The 17,694-nt window shown below is 39.8% G+C and overlaps 1 protein-coding gene across 2 annotated transcripts in view; it reads left to right on the forward strand.

Annotated features, from left to right (window-relative positions):
• The window catches only part of pxnb (paxillin b), a 32,893-nt gene extending 20,941 nt beyond the window's left edge, over nucleotides 1-11,952 (forward strand). Inside the window, exons 8-14 of one of the 2 annotated variants that reach the window (XM_057831123.1) lie at nucleotides 4,736-5,002; nucleotides 5,113-5,502; nucleotides 5,609-5,767; nucleotides 5,868-6,041; nucleotides 6,112-6,193; nucleotides 10,021-10,169; nucleotides 10,251-11,952. In XM_057831123.1, coding sequence (XP_057687106.1) covers nucleotides 4,736-5,002; nucleotides 5,113-5,502; nucleotides 5,609-5,767; nucleotides 5,868-6,041; nucleotides 6,112-6,193; nucleotides 10,021-10,169; nucleotides 10,251-10,517 — 1,488 coding nt within the window. In that variant the 3' untranslated portion in view covers nucleotides 10,518-11,952. The remainder of the gene's footprint in view (nucleotides 1-4,735; nucleotides 5,003-5,112; nucleotides 5,503-5,608; nucleotides 5,768-5,867; nucleotides 6,042-6,111; nucleotides 6,194-10,020; nucleotides 10,170-10,250) is intronic. The other variant, XM_057831124.1, reaches the window with a different exon arrangement.
• Nucleotides 11,953-17,694: the final 5,742 nt, after the last annotated feature.

A 17,694-nucleotide genomic window follows, 5' to 3' on the forward strand; every position in this document is an offset into this window, starting at 1 on the left:
CTCATTGGAATGATACATTGCTACCAGCTGATGCCTGCTGTTGCACCGTCCGCTTGTCATCAGTGTTGATCTGAGGCTCTTAACTCGTTCAGTACCAGAAATGTCTTTAGCATCTGTGCTGGTAATTCCAATTTTTTTTCTTACACTGTATAGAAAGTAGCGGTGCAACGGTTTGCGGTTCAAAGCCGAACTGTACGGTTCGCCCTGTAAGGTTCAATACGCCTTTATGAACCGCGCCTTTTCGGTTTTGCAATTAATGTATTCCGAACGCTTGTGGAATGAATTGATCGAGCTCTGTGTGCCTGTGTGTGACGTGAAGCACCGCTGTGGAGAAATTCCCGCCCCGCAAGTAAATGTCTGATCGCTGTCAAGCACCGGTGTAATAGAAGCCGAGTAACGCCCTCTCTCGCTTACGAGTGAAATGAAAGTGAAACAAGAAAGAAAACAAATAGCTATGGCGAGTGGAGGAGAGGTGAGGCCGAATTTTGAGGAAGCACCGGCTTCTTTCAAATCTGCGGTGTGGCAACATTTTGGTTTCCCCGTGGACGTCAATGCGGAGCGAGAGAAAATATTGAAGAAAAAAAAAATCGCAAGCATTGCTCAGCGCCTGTTCCCCATGCTAATGGCAACACTTCTATAACATGACTCCGGCACCTCGGCTGGCATCACCCACAGATATCACTTTCTCAGGGTAGAACAACCCCGAAGATGACACCAGTGAAAACACACGGCGGGCTTCGTTAATTTATTTGAAACGCTTGACCCGCGTTACATTGTTCCCTCGCGGACATGTTTCTCCAACAACGTAATCCCCGACATTTATGAAATGGCACGCAAAGCCATCGAAGATGATTTCGCTAAAGCGCATAGTTTCGCCCTGACCACTGATAGTTGGAAGTTGGACGCCCCATGCTACAGAGTGCTACTACCTAACTGTGACGGTCCACTATAATTCATACCTGTCAAATTGTATGGTCTCGTCGTAATTTGTACAAGTGAGCACTCATTTTTAAATGTGTACGCCGTACGTTACGTTCAAAATCTGCACGTTTTTCGTGCATTACGTTTTTTTTTTCATCCGTTCGGATTTGGTCAACGTTTCTGCAACGAGACAATGCGTTGGTTGAATTACGTGAGAAAAGTCAGAGACTCGGAGAGGGAAGAGTGTTGAGACGCTGTAGCAAACGCGATGCTAGGCTAGGTGGCGCCAATATTACCTGACTTAGCCGACAACATGCAATCTACGCCTAGATATCTCATGCATATAGAACTACATGCGAAATGACAGACTCGGTAGCGTTAGTAAACAGCCGCCATTTTAGAGCAGTAAACTTCTCAGAAAGGCTCTGTTGTAGTAAACCTTACGGGCGAACCTAAGCAACTTTTTATCTAAAATACTCCTAAATCGGCAAAATCTTGACTTGAGTCTATCTTTAAAGGATGAAACAGTTTTAAAATGTTCACTTGTCGAAAGTAGACAGAAGGGAACTAATGCAAAAACGGGGGCAATTTTATCAACTTTAACGGTTGATTCACAACATTAAATGACCTCCAAACATAGCAAAGGTTACTATATTTTTGGGTTTGTTTGTTTTTTTCATGAAAGGTATCACCAGTTACTTTCCCAAGAAACTTTTTTACTACTGTGTGTATTTCAGTAGTCAGTCACTACACTAGCCAAAGAGCTAAGAGGCATTTTAACAGTCAAAAATGTTCACATTTTAAGTGTTTATTTCATTTTTTAAAAAGCAAAATAAAGGCAGTTAAAAAAAAAAAATCCCTAATAGAAAGTGAATGATCTGAAATTGCCTGTAGAGGGCAGTAAAGTACTGTTTTCATCTTACCTCTTATTTTGTAGCAGTATTATGTTTTTCAGAGTATAAACTTGTCTGCCAAGTTTAACATGCGAATCAAATGTTTTGCTGTGACGACACCTGAGGAGAAAAGCCGAAAAGGATGCGCGGACTTAATATGTGACAAAAACAACAGCTATGGCATAGGTAATATATCTGACAATCATGGGCCTCGGACTATAACTTGGATATATCTTATGATCACTGACCTAACGGTCGCGGTGTAACCTTATGAGCAGTGTTGGGCACGTTACTTTAAAAAAGTAATTAGTTATAGTTACTCACTACTTCTTCCAAAAAGTAACTGAGTTAGTAACTGAATTACTCTATAGTTAAAGTGACTAGTTACCAGGGAAAGTAACTATTGCCAGTACTTTAAAAAGAAGTTGTTGTATGTCAAAAAATTTGATATTTTCTGAGCAGTATTCGAGTCAGTTGAATAGAGAAGAACAGACAGGTAGTTGTGTTATAGAACCTTGTAATATTTATTGCAACTTACCAGCAACAGATTTATCCTACACTTGAAGTGCAACAAAAATAAGCAGATTTGAATTGCTTACCACGGATGTCGACAAAAGCTTTGCCCGGGACATAAATTAACACGTTACAGGCATATCTCCACCTCGTAAAAGACAAATTTTCCTCTGAATGCTCTGCCATCATATCCCTCTGCATCTGTTTTGCGTGTGTGTGTTTGCCGCACGCGCTGTTCCGGTTTGTGTGTGAAAACACCGGCTCTGAAGTAACTGCGCTATTAGGCTCGAGCGTTTACGTCAGAGAATGAGGGATCACGTGAGATTTGACAACAACGCAGCCATATTGGAAGCAGGTCTGGCTCGCTGGACATTAAACTTTAACTTGCCGGTTCGATAAAGAGACAAACTTGTTACTAAGGCGAAGAGAAGATATGTGATCAAACTTAAGGATGTGAACAATGTTGACCCTTACAAGCAAGCCTAAGACAAATGGAGTAAAGATGTCGCCGGGCTTCCACAATTACGCGAAGTGGACATTCTGCTGTATTTATTGTTTGGTGTATGTTACTAAACTCATCAGCGATTCCGAAATTACAAATCGCTACAAAGCTACGAACAGTTTTGCTGTGGATGGGTGCAGTTCCTGCACATTATGACCATATCAAACGGCAACTCCATCGTTCTTGCAAAGGTGTAGGCTGTGTGTGTTTACTATTTTCATTGCCATGAACCTGAAGGCACCCCAAGTCTTGGATGACAAATAAACAGAGCAGACTCGCTACGGTTGGTAGTTTCTTCAATTTATTCAAAGTAAGTAACACACCGTTTTTGACCGTCAGTACCGGTAACGGCGGAAAAAATAGTTAGATTTACTACTGTACTGTTACTGTAATTTATAACTGCGCTATTCCCAACACTGCTTATGAGCGACACGACTTATATGCATTCTGTGAAGTTGTGTCACTCACGACGTCTCGAGCATATCACTAAGTATGTACAGTCGTACCTCGACATACGATCGCTTCGAAACATGATCTTTTCGACATCTGACGTAAAATTTGAATCGCCATTGATTTCTACATCCGATGACATGCTCGAAATACGACGATTTATGAGAGCGCCGCGGTTTTTGTTTTCCCGCAAGACTGATGCACTGCGGGATCTTGTGAAAGGAATCAACATGGGTTCCAAGAATGTTAGTTAGGGTAGTGAAAATAGGACGAGGCTTACCATTGAAATGAAGATGGAAATGATGGAAAAATATGACCTTCGTGTGCCTGTCTGTGAACTGGCTCAAAAATATGGCCGTAGAATGTCTATGATCTCGACGGTCCTCCTCCGACTTCCGTTCGCCAGTCTTTATAAGTTAAGGTGACAATAATTATTGTTGTAACATCGCGAAAGAAACGCTAACTTTGTCAGGTTTTTAATCAATTCAGAACTTGTGCAGGCCTACTGTCCGCCACAGCTGAAAAGTGAAAGTAAAAGTCCTCTCTCACTCTGTCACGTTAGCCGCGCGGTGCATTCAAGTACACCACGCAAAACATAGCCGCCACATTAGAACCCGATTTGTTACATTATTACAGGTATTGTTATTATTATTATTATTATTATTATATTATTTTTTTATTCATAATTTATTTGTTTTGCTCTGTGTAATTGCTATTTGCAGTAGTACCAGCAGTATTTTTTTTAAGGATTTAGTGTAAGTTTTCGGGCTGTGAGAGGAATTGATGGAATCATAATGTATTCTTATGGGAAAATCCTGCTCGATATACGACCATTTCGACTTACAAACAACAATTAACTTCGTATGTAGAGGTACCACTGTCATTATTTTAGCATCAAAAGCCATTCCAACATATGTTACATGCTTTTTAGAATGAAATATTTTTTAATGTTAGTTTCAAGAAAGTAAAAACTCAGTCCTTGTTCATCTCCACTTTTTCTAAGATGTTGCCGTAAATTCAAAAACGCATCTGTGTTCCACTGCTGATTACACAAGAATCGTAAAGGTAGAATCAAGACTTTTTTTGATGGAAGAAAGTTTTTTGCTTTGGTAGGTTCGGTGTGTACTTAATGATAGAATGCAATTTTTTGTGGGCCTTGAAAATTAAGTCAGATTTCTCTCAAATGGCTGGTACTGAAGGGGCTTTTTTTTTTAAAATGGATGGTATTCAGTGAATTAACATGGATTGCTTTGCTGTTTTACTGACCATCTGAGCAAGAAAGCTCTAAGTTGTTTTGTGTGCTAGAAGGTTTGAGAAGAATGCAAGAGTTTGCCACAGCATGGAAACGTGTGACTCTCAAGCCTTTCATGTGACTCACCTGCCTGGAGTGCTGTTGCCTTTCACCAAATTCAGTTTAGTGTGGATTGATCATGAGCTGCTCGACATTCCTCTCCAGATCAAATCCGTGATAAGGCGCACTAAGGAGATCCCCAATGTACACCCAATGTATCGAGACGGTCTCCTGCGCAGGAAAATGGGCCCTGTCATTGTCAACAAGAACTCTTCCCAGGACCGCCTCATAGAGGAACTTCAGGGCAAGTTTGGTATCAGCCGCTCTGAGCGTCGACGCAAACAGACAGACGACTGGCTGACCGACGGGGCCGTCGTCACATCCAAATCTCAAGGTTACCGCCCTGATGGCGCGGCTGGCGAGGTGGACAAGGTTGGCGGCGGTGTTCTCAACAACTTCGTTTTTCCCATTTGATTCACCTTCCCTGGTCCACACTGTTTCTATTTGCGTTCTCTTTTCTGTGTTTGTCTCTTCCACTTTAGATTGTAATTTCCTCCATGTCACCCATTTCCACGAGAAGGGTTCTGCCGCCCCAGTCACCCCCCGCCCCTCGTCATCCTCCTGTGATAGAGGAACCAAAGGAAATGCTCCCTGTTGCTCCTTTACCTCCACCCCCTTTACCTCCCTCTGCCCCTCCTCACAGCCAAGAACAAGTCACTGCTTCACCTCTGCACATAACAGCTACACCAGCATTGCAACCACCACCGCCACCAGTTCAGGAACCACCTGCTCCCAAACTAGAGTGCCCTCTGCCTCCTGACAAAAACGTAACCCAGTCTATGCCAGTGGAAAGTGTTGCACCAATTGCACCCAAACTCCTGGTATCAGTAGGCTGCCAAACTGACTATGACCCACTCTTCTTCTCAGTGCAGGCATGAGCCCTCATCTTTTTTTCTGTAACACCTCTCAAACACTTGCTATTAGCATGGTAGGTTACCGGGAGCATTTTCAACCCTTTCCTCATTCCCACCTTTGCAGATGACTCAAGGGAAAGTGGGAGCTCCTGGTGGTCCACAGACACAGGTCAACAAGCTGGACAACATGCTTGGCAGCTTGCAGTCAGATCTCAACAAACTTGGTGTGCAGACAGTAGCCAAAGGAGTTTGCGGTGCCTGCTTCAAGCCGATTGTGGGACAGGTGAGTCCAATTCCGGAATGACCCAGGTCAGGTATGAGCTGAGGTCTGGAGGTTAGAATGATTTGATAATGCCTTGTAATGCTCACTTATGTTTGACTAGTTGGTGACTGCCATGGGCCGCACGTGGCATCCCGAACACTTTGTGTGCACACACTGTCAAGAGGAAATCGGCTCCAGAAACTTTTTTGAGCGGGAAGGACAGCCCTATTGTGAGAGGGACTACCATAACCTGTTCTCCCCTCGATGCCACTACTGCAATGGGCCCATACTAAATGTGGGTCCCCGTCTTATTTAAACAAGACTTTTAAGTTCCATTCAATTTACATGTGTTCTTGTATTTACAGCAAGTTGTAACTGCGCTGGATCGAACATGGCATCCTGAACACTTCTTCTGTGCTCAGTGTGGATGCTTCTTTGACCCAGATGGTGTGTAAACTATAGATTAAAAAAATCCTGTTAGCACTGTTAGGACACTATAACGGAGTTACTCGCGCAATTATTTAATGCAGTGCTTCTCAATTATTTTCTGTTACGCCCCCCCCAAGGAAGACGTAAATGTTTCGCGCCCCCCCAAACTCTGCCGCCACTGTAAACAGTATCATTTGTCTATAATATAACTATTATAAGTACGCCTCTGCCTCGCATTGTGTCCTTTTTTTTCCTATTAGAGAAAATAACAGATCAACTTATAAAGTATAACTTTATTAACATTGTTTTGTTTGTAACAGAAAAGATTTAACGCGCATCAATTTGCCTGAATTAAAAACAAAAAGTCACATCCAAACTGTAAAAATACACTCAAGGTACATTTTTGACCATTTGGTACTGAAAAAATAAAATCAGTAAATAATAACAAATTCAAATTGATTAGAAACATTAACTAATGAGGACAATATGTCAAAAATTTGACCGAAAAAATAAAACTGAATAGAAGAAAAAAAAAAAAAAAAAAGTGTCTTTGGACAGAAGGACAGTTTTTATTTTCGCTGCTCACAGTATCACCTCCAGTTTGCAAAGGTGTGGGGTTATTTTGCACTGAGCATGCTAATAGTGCTCACTGGTTTACTGATATAACACTGACAAAGCGGGACGATTGTTGGCAATTTTCGGCACGTTTTCGCTGAAAAACCACCAAGCGTCTTATCATTGAGATTGGGGTCTAATGTCTTTAAGTGGCGTCTTAATTGATTTGGCTTCCGGCTGTCCGCTATAATCATTTTTAGACACAGTAAACAGTGGTCTTTCCTCATCTACCACTGTATTAAATGTCAAAGCAAAAAGGCAAACGTCCCGAAAAAAGCGCATTCTCGGCGGCCGAGGGAGAACCGGAGGTGATGGCGGTCGTCGTGACGATCCCAAGCCGAAAATGGCACTTCTCGGGCGGACACGTGAGAACCGGAGAAGACAGTGGGTTGCTGCGTGAGTCCGGCCAGTAAACGGCTTTCGAAAACGGCGCACAGCTCTTCATATCTCTCTTCTGTGTGCTCTTGCTTACTTCAAATATACTGCGCGCCCCACTATTTGAGAAGTACTGATTTAATGACAAACGGTGAGGATAAGCGGCTTGGAAAATGAAATGAAAAATGAAATGAAAAACGGAACAAACTAATTAATGTTATTTTTGCAACGCCGTTATACAGTCCCTGACAAAAGTCTTGTCGCTTATCCATTTTGTAGAAACAATTGCTAATAACCTGACGTTCAATTATTCAAGTGGTTTCAGAAATGCCTCATATGAAAGATAAGACCCTCCCAAATGATGTTGAATGCACAAAAATATATTTGTTTCGCTGAAAAAAGATTTATCATTTAATGAAGACATAAGGGTCAAATTTTGGCAAGACAAAAGTTTTGTCGCCTACAGAAAGTAGTGTGAAAATTGAACAAAAAATGTACATCAAATACAAAAATATGTTACATAACATAAGTGAATTAAGTAGTGGTGCTGTGAGATCCAAATTTAATATTTTGTATGACTTTCATGGGCTTGAAGGACTGCATCCATGCAGTTTGGTAAGGATTCATACAATTTATTGATGAAGTCATCAGGAATATCAAAGAAAGCAGTGTTGCATGCCTCCCAGAGTTCATCAACATTCTTGGCTTTCGTCTTCCATGCGTTCCTCTTTCATCCTGTTTACGTCTGGTGACTGGGCTGGCCAGTCCTGGAGGATCTTGATCTTCTTTGCCTTGAGAAACTTTGAGGTAGAGATAGAAGTATGCGATGGAGCACCATCCTGCTGCAGAATTTGTCCCTTTTTATGGTTGGGAATGTAAGAGGCAGCTAAGATTTGTTGATATTTCAGACTATTTATGTTGCCTTCCACCCTACAGATCTCTTGCACACCCTCATACTGAATGTAACCTCAGACCATGATTTTGCCACCACCAAACTTCACTGTTTTCTGAGTGAATCTCGGATCCATGCGGGCTCCAGTAGGCGTCCTGCAATATCTGTGGCGACTGTGGTGTAATTTAATGGAGGATTCATCTGAAAAATCCACCTTTTGTCACAAAACTGAAGTTTGGTGGTGGCAAAATCATGGTCTGGGGTTACATCCAGTATGGGGGTGTGCGAGAGATCTGCAGGGTGGAAGGCAACATAAATAGTCTGAAATATCAACAAATCTTAGCTGCCTCTTACATTCCTAACCATAAAAAGGGACAAATTCTGCAGCAGGATGGTGCTCCATCGCATACTTCAATCTCTACCTCAAAGTCCTTCAAGGCAAAGAAGATCCTCCAGAACTGGCCAGCCCAGTCACCAGACAAGAACAGGATGAAAGAGGAAGCATGGAAGACGAAACCCAAGAATGTTGATGAACTCTGGGAGGCATACAAGACTGCTTTCTTTGATGTTCCTGATGACTTCATCAATAAATTGTGTGAATCCTTGCCGAAGCCCATGGAAGTCGTACAAAATATTAAATTTGGATCTTACAGCACCACTATTTAATTCGCTTATGTTATGTAACATATTTTTGTATTTGAAGTACATTTTTGTTCAATTTTCACACAATTTCTGTAGGCGACAAAACTTTCTTACCAAAATTTGACCTTTATGTCTTCATTAAATGATAGATCTTTTTTTCAGTGAAACAAATATATTTTTGTACATTCAACATCATTTGGGAGGGTCTTGGCTTTCGTATGAGCCATTTCTGAAACCAATTGAATAATTAAAAGTCACGTTATTAGCAATTGTTTCTACAGAATGGATAAGCGACAAAACTTTTGTCAGGGACTGTACTTTGGCTAATTCATGAGTTTATAATTCATTATTTTTCAATCATCTATTGTTCATTTAATTTTTGCTCAACGAATGCAAATGGTCTGCTCGCATAACAAATCGCAAGCATCTTAGTTTGGAGACATCTAACGGTCAATAAGCATAACTGCTGTGCTAAGTTGTGACCATCCCTTGTACAAAGGCACAAGGCTTCTACATTCACTTTGAAGGCAAAATGCATATTGGGCCCAAAACCGATAATGAAAAACTGATCATTTTAAAATGCCATTTATCGCCTACCTGAAAATATCAAACAACTCCACCCAAAACATTTAAAACTAGTTACTTTACCAGGTAACTAATTACATTTTAGATGGCTTAACTGTCTTACTTGACAAGTAACTACTAACTGTAACTAATTACTTTTTCAAAGTAGTGCTGCAACGATTAATCGATTAACTTGAGTAATTATATTAGAAAAATGATTTAAATTAAATTTTGCTGCTTTGTGTATTCATTTAATTAAAGTGGCTTTATAATGGTTTGTTTTGAAAGTGTTTGCATTAGGTTTCTTGATTTGGGTGGTTACACTGCCCTCTAGTGGCAACAGTGAATCTGATATAACTCATTTCACATGGTGTAATCCAGCTGCTCCCTATTAAGACCAACGTAAGCCAAGTTTTTGTTTGAGCTAATGTTTTTTAAATGCATTCGTAATTTAGTTTATGAGTATGTGTGTGGAATGTGGGAATATGTGTTTGGAAGAAAAAAAAAGTTAGCATTTTATAGCGTTTAAGCTAGAGGACTTTTGCTATATAAGTTAGCCTGTTGTTCTTCTGTTGTATTCAGATCCTCATTTATTTTTTTATACAGTTTGAGGCTCAGCTCAGGTATTTTATTATTTTATGTTCCTTATCCGATTACTAAATTATTTGAACTAAATAGTTCATCATTAATCGACTACGAAATTAATCGATAGCTGCAGTCAGAATGTTAATAATTCTACTCCTGTTCTTCTTTGAAGGTTTCCACGAAAAGGACGGCAAAGCTTACTGCAGGAAGGATTACTTTGACATGTTCGCACCAAAGTGTGGCGGCTGTGCTCGAGCCATCGTGGAGAACTACATCTCAGCGCTCAACTCGCTTTGGCACCCGGAGTGTTTTGTTTGCAGGGTCTGTAGTTGACAGTTTTTTATGAAAGAGTTTTGAAATTATACAATACATCTTCATCTATTGCCCATTATCTCTCGACAGGAATGTTTCACCCCATTCGTCAACGGAAGTTTCTTTGAGCATGACGGCCAGCCTTACTGTGAAGTCCACTACCATGAAAGGCGTGGTTCTTTGTGCTCAGGCTGCCAGAAGCCAATCACGGGTCGCTGTATCACAGCAATGTCCAAGAAGTTCCACCCGGAACACTTTGTGTGCGCCTTCTGCCTAAAGCAACTCAACAAAGGCACCTTTAAAGAACAGAATGACAAACCCTACTGCCACGGTTGCTTTGTGAAGCTCTTCAGTTAGGGGAGTTGGCTCCTACTTGTGGTACTGCACAGCAGAGCGTCCAAGAAGGTTGTAATCTTTAGAAAGTGTATGAAATACTAGTCTTTCTCAAAAAATTAGCATACTGTGATAAAGTTAATTATTTTCTGTTATGTACTGATAAACATTACACTTTCATATATTTTAGATTTATTACACACAACTGCAGTAATTCAAGCCTTTTATTGTTTTATTATTGATGATTTTGGCAAAAAAGTCGAGAAAACCCAAAAATCACTATCTCAAAAATTAGCATATTTTATCCGACCAATACAAAAAAGTGTTTTTTAATACAAAAAAAGTCAACCTTCAATTAATTATATCAGCTATGCACTCAATACTTGGTCAGGAATCCTTTTGCAGAAATGACTGCTTCAAAGCGGCGTGGCATGGAGGCAATCAGCCTGTGGCACTGCTGAGGATTTATGGAGCCCCAGGATGCTTCGATAGCGGATAAGTTCATCCACAGTATTGGGTCTGGTGTCTCTCAACTTCCTCTTCACAATATCCCACAGATTCTCTATGGGGTTCAGGTCAGGAGAGTTGGCAGGCCAATTGAGCACAGTAATTCCATGGTTCGTAAACCATTTACCAGTGGTTTTGGCACTGTGAGCAGGTGCTAGGTCGTGCTGAAAAATGAAATCTTCATCTCAATAAACCTTTTCAGCAGATGGAAGCATGAAATGCTCCGAAATCTCCTGATAGCAAGGGTGTAACGGTACATGTATTTGTATTGAACTCGTTTCGGTACGGGGTGCTCGGTTCGGAACGGAGGCGTACCGAACGAGTTTCTGGCGTAATGTAACCCTTACTTTTCGAGGCTGTGAGTCGATCGGGTTACAGTTTCTTTGTGTAATATATATTTACTCCGTCTTCTCTACTATAATGAGGACCATCACGGACAGTATATAACCCAGAAACGTCAACGGCGCGACAACATGGCCGCTGCGAGAATGCAGTGAAACGCGGGCATTAAAGTCAATCAGCCAATGCGCACCATTTGCAGTGTTAGACGCGTCCCAGAAGCGGCTCAGCAAAAAGAGCGGCAGAGTTTATTATTTGACGCGAGACGAGACCCTCCTGCGTCAATAATACTACCGGTAGCTAGGATCGGGCAGACCGGAAGTCAATCGTGTAAAAATACGGTGGATCCGGTCGATTTTCAAACTAATATGGAATCGTAACCCACTTTTTGAGTCCATCAGATCTCGTGGTAGATCGGGGCACAGTTGACTTGTCTTTGATTTACTGCTGTCTTCTCTGCTATAATAATAGCCAACACGGCCCCGTGTTCAATACAAAACCCTCCTACCACAACAAAACAAGTTGGAACTAATATTCACATAGGAACTAAAGTTATACAACATAAAATATACAATATAAATGAATACTACATCACATTTGTAAAATATAAACACAATAAAATAAATAATAGCCTATTTAAATAAAATAAATTGAAATGAGCTAAAACACCTGTAATTAAATAATAAGAATAATACACAGATCCTGCTTACACAATTATATTGATTTCTGTGTAGCGCTTTAACTTGAGAAAATCCACCAATAAAGCTTTTGAAAACCGTTCATAAGAAAAAAAAAAGATTCATTGAGGCATTTTATTTGTGAAATATATGTTAAAATCTTTGTCATTGGGATTGCTTTTCTCTTTAGCACAGGACTTCTTTTTTCTTCTTTTGTTCAGAAAAAAGCTGACCAATACGCGGGGTCTGAATGGCAAATTGTTGTTGGATTATTATCTTTAAATGCTAAATACTTTTTGATCAGAATTCTAGCTTTGTATAGGCTTATGTTCCTATTGTTGAAAGCACAAAAGTGTGTAATAAACAACTAGCACATTTATATTTTGCATTGTTTTCTTTCTGTACCGAAAATGAACCGAACCGTGACCTCAAAACAGAGGTACATACCGAACCCAGATTTTTGCGTATCGTCACACCCCTACCTGATAGCTAGCTGCATTGACCCTGCCCTTGATAAAACACAGTAGACCAACACCAGCAGCTGACTGGCACCCCAGACCATCACTGACTGTGGTTACTTGACACTGGACTTTTTGGCATTTCCTTCTCCCCAGTCTTCCTCCAAACTCTGGCACCTTGATTTCCGAATGACATGCAAAATTTGCTTTCATCTGAAAAAAGTACTTTGGATCACTGTGCAACAGTCCAGTGCTGCTTCTCTGTAACCCAAGTCAGGCGTTTATGCCACTGTTTCAGGTTCAAAAGTGGCTTGACCAGGGGAATGCGGCACCTGTAGCCCATTTCCAGCACACGCTCGTGCACGGTGGCTCTGGATGTTTCTACTCCAGACTCAGTCCACTGTTTCTGCAGATCCCCCAAGGTCTGGAATCAGCCCTTCTCCACAATCTTTCTCAGGTTGCGGTCACCTCTTCTGGTTGTGCAGAGTTTCCTGACACACTTTTTCCTTCCCACTGAGGTGCCTTGATACAGCACTCTGGGAACAGCCTATTCGCTCAGAAATTTCTTTGTGTCTTAGCCTCTTGCTTGAGGGTGTCAATGATGGCCTTGTGGACAGCAGTCAGGTCAGCAGTCTTGCCCATGATTGGGGTTTTGAGTAATGAACCAGGCAAGGAGTTTTTAAAAACCTCAGTAATCTTTCGCAGAGGTTTTGAGTTAATTCGTTAATTCAGATGATTAGGTTAGTAGCTTCTTTAGGGTACCTTTTCATGACATGCTAATTTTTTGAGATAGGGATTTTTGGTTTTTCTTGACTTTTTTGCCAAAATCATCAATATTAAAACAATAAAAGGCTTGAACTACTTCAGTTGTGTGTATTGAATCTAAAACATGTGAAAGTCTAATGTTTATCAGCACATTACAGAAAAGATTGAACTTTTTCCCAATATGCTAATTTTTTTGAGAAGGACCAGTATGTGACATGCATGGGCTAAATTAAATGAGTCCATAAACTTGTAGCTTTTAAAAGGCATTCACTGCCAAACTTCCCTATTAACATAGAGATTTGAGGTCTATAGAGGTTAATAGCAGTGATTGATTTTACAAAAGAAATCAAGGTTGAAATAACAGGTGCATGTTTTGACGTAACTTCCGCTTTTCTAATATCTTTACATTTTGCTAATTCATTTACTTATCACGTGATGGTGAACGTCTGAAGATATAATAGAAATATATATTTTTAACATTCTCACTGGTTGAGTGTGTCCTTTTTTTTTTAGGAATTAAAAATAATAACCTCAAGTCAATGTTAGCAGGAAGCAAGTGATCTGTTATCGGAGTTTCAGCCAACAGATGTGGAGTTGTTAAAGTGGTCATTTTATTCTATCACGTTTTACCAGGCAGAGGCATTAACGCAAGTGAAACATTAAGTGAAAATGAGATTTTATATTTTATTGTTTGTGAAAATTTTGCTTGTTACGGATTTATTCAGTCAGCCAGATATTTTAGTTGATTTGTTAATGTCAGCATGTTAGGGAAAAAAAGATTTACATGAATCGAGCGTTCTTGGAGTTACGATCGAATATCTTTCTTGAAATATTCATCCGTGAAAATATTTTTTCATATAATAATTCCGGTTCAACACAGTTGAGTTCTAAATGTTTAGCTGCAAAATCATTCCTTGTTTTCAAAAATGGAAAAAACATTATCAGTGTAACTACTTACATTGGGAGTTAGTGATTTACAGCGTCTCTTGCTCTTCATGACTGTACTTTAGCTTAAGAGTATTTTTTTCTAAACATGCAATATTAGGCTAAGCACTGGGCTGCTTACCAAGTACAGGTTGAATAACCACTCCCTACAAAGATGGTGACTAATGGTGGGACAGTGATGCTGCACTACTGATGTGATTGCGACACAAATAAGTGAAATTACATACTTTAAACTGTATGAACGCATAATATCACCAAACGGAGTTTTTCCTGCATGAGGAAGTTATATATTTACTTTATGTCTAACAGGAATTTATGCAACAATTTCATGTTTTAAAACATTTCAGATGATTTTACTAATTCTTTAAACAACCGAATGCTCTCAGTATTTTTTTTCACTTTGAATGTCAAAAAGTGTCCCTTCAGTAGTGAGATTCCTCACAAATAAATTATGTTTTGGTAACTAATGTTTTCCTGAGGCTTCATTTGTTCAGTGCTAGGATGGATGAGACAGTATAACACAGTAAAAACACTCAAATTATGTGTCCTCAAAAACTGCACTTTGAGAGTACAGTGATCCCTCATTTGTCACGGTTAATGGGGACCACAACCTGCTGCTATAAGTGAAAAACCGCAAAGTAGCTTTGTGTGTTCAATGTATTTATTCAGGTTTATCATTGGATAAAGAGATACATATAAGACATGTTTTTTCACTTTTTTCCTCAAAAAAAAAAAAAAAATTTTTTTTAAATGTAACGTATTTTTCAGACTATAAGTCGCAGTTTTTTTTTTTCCCATCGTTTGGCTGGGGGTGCGACTTATACTCTGGAGCGACTTATGTGTGAAATTATTAACATTACTATATACTATACTATAGCATTATTATATCATTTCACATGTTATTTTGGTGTTTTGGAGTGACACTGATGGTTTGGTAAACTTGTTAGCATGTTCTTTACGCTATAGTTATCTGAATAAGTCTTAATAGCTATGTTATGTTAACATACCAGTCATGTTCTCATTTCGTTGGTCATGCATCATGTAACATTATCATACTGTACACTTATTCAGCATGTTGTTCTCTATTGTATTTTTATTTTAAATTGCCTTTCAAAGATGACGTATCTGTTCTATGTGTTGGATTTTATCAAGTAAATTTCCCTCAAAAATGCGACTTACACTGGGGTGCGACATATGTTTTTTTCCCCCTCTTCATTGCAAATTTTTGGGCTGGTGTAACTTATACTCAGGTGCGACTTATAGTCCGAAAAATACAGTAAATTGATTTAATAAATGGTTTTTAAGCACTTCAAATGTAAAAAAAAAAGTTTTAAATATGTTACCGTCCAACATAATTATTTTTAAACAAGAATAAAGTAGAAAAATCCATATCTTTTTTAGATGCTTCATTGAGTCCACTCAAATCTGCTCAAGCTGCTCACTTACAATGAGTTGCCACAGCAACTATTTAACAAGTTAAACGATGATTGACGCATGCAGCGCTTTGAAGTTTCAGCTTACAAGTGTCTCTAGCAAGATCAAACCTCAACGTCTGTCAATCATTATTAACTTTAATAATAAACTCCACTGACCAAGGAAAGCAGCAGGAACGAGAGTGAGAGACTACGTGATCGGATCAAGACCGCACTATAAAGTACTGCATTGTTTTTTTTTTTTTTAACTGAGAAAAAAAAAATCCACGATAGATTGAGGGCGTGAAGTTTAAAGAGGGAAGTTGCTTGGGATCATTATACTTTCTTTTTAACCCTTTCGGGAACAGTGGTCAGGACTGGACGGCTATTCAAAAGTTGGCACTTAAGACCATTTATAGAGTAAGTGACTATCTTAGGTAATTTAAAAAACATTTGCTAATGTTTATTAAATGTTGTATTTTATGATTATAAATATATATGAATACAATGTTAACTAAATTAATGAAATTGAAAACAAATACACACTGGTTATTACAGCCCCAGGTAACACTAAAGTTGATTTTTTAAAATATCTAACTCATTCCATGCCATTGATGGCGCTAGATGTCCAATTCATTTAAACTGGGAAGACTGCCTGTGAATGCTCATGTTTCAGTGTAATTGACCGCACTAGAATAAACATTCACCCTTCACAGTCATAATGGCAGCCAATGAGCCAAAATTCGGTGTCGGGATCACTTTAATTACTCACCGAAGAATTTGGGCATGGTGACTGTGGAAAGAAAAGCATTACCTAAATAAAATAGTTGACATTATTATGAATCTTTTGAGTGACGAGTCTGTATAAATTCCTGTGAATTTCAATGTTTGCTAACTTGTTCCCAATTAGCTATCGAATTGTTCAGCGGTAACAAAAATCAACATGGAACGACTTAAGACAGCGCTGCAAAATTAGGTAACAGTACTTGGTCATTAGTAAAAAGCATGCTGAGATCTTTTCCCCTCCCTCAAACTTAATATTGACACAGCTTTTGGCATTAAGGAAAAAAAATTGTTTAGCTCAATAAATTAAACACTTAAGAGCCTATTGGCTTTTTTCTTTTTGTTAATTTTGTCTCTATACAATGTATAGACAGTCCTCGGACTCCGGACAACTCACCATCCTCATCCTCCTGGACCTCACTGCTGCTTTTGACACAATCAACCACACCATTCTGCTCTCCCGACTAGAGTCTGTACACATCACTGGCACTGCACTTTTCCTGGTTCCACTCCTACCTCACCGGCTGACAACAATTCATCAGCATTAACAACTGCACGTCCCCTGCTATTTCCCTACCACAAGGTGTCCCCCAAGGTTCAGTTCTTGGTCCCCTCCTCTTCATTCTTTACATCCTCCCCCTTGGTCAGATCATCCGAAAATTTGGACTGCAATTTCACTGCTACGCCAATGACATACAAATACAAATCTCCACTAAAACCATCTCACACAGCACCAAATCTACACTTTACAACTGCCTCAGCGAAATTAAATCCTGGATGCAACTTAACTATCTTCAACTCAACAGCAACAAATCGGACATAATCATCATAGACCCTACAGCTCACATAAATAACAGTCAATTCACCCTCACCATCAACAACTGCACCCTCCCTCTCTCAACACACTCCCGCAACCTAGGTATCATTTTCGACAATAAACTAAGATTCGACCAGCACATCAACCACATCACCAGAACTGCCTTCTTCCACCTCAAGAACATAGCCCGCCTCCGCCCCTCCCTCACCTACTCTGCTGCAGAAACCCTCATACATGCATTCGTCACCTCCAGACTCGATTATTGTAACAGCTTTCTTTTTGGATCTCCAGCCAAACTCAATAAACTACAATATATCCAGAACTCCGCTGCACGCCTTCTCACCCGTACCCCCTACAGGAATCACATTACCCCCGTCCTTCACAAACTGCACTGGCTTCCCATCTCATACAGGATACATTTCAAAATCATCCTTCTGACATACAAAGCACTCAATAACTTGGCTCCTCCTTACCTCACGGCCGTTCTCTGTCCCCACA

This window comes from Corythoichthys intestinalis, chromosome 3 (assembly GCF_030265065.1).
Source record: "Corythoichthys intestinalis isolate RoL2023-P3 chromosome 3, ASM3026506v1, whole genome shotgun sequence".
Lineage (NCBI taxonomy): Eukaryota > Metazoa > Chordata > Actinopteri > Syngnathiformes > Syngnathidae > Corythoichthys > Corythoichthys intestinalis.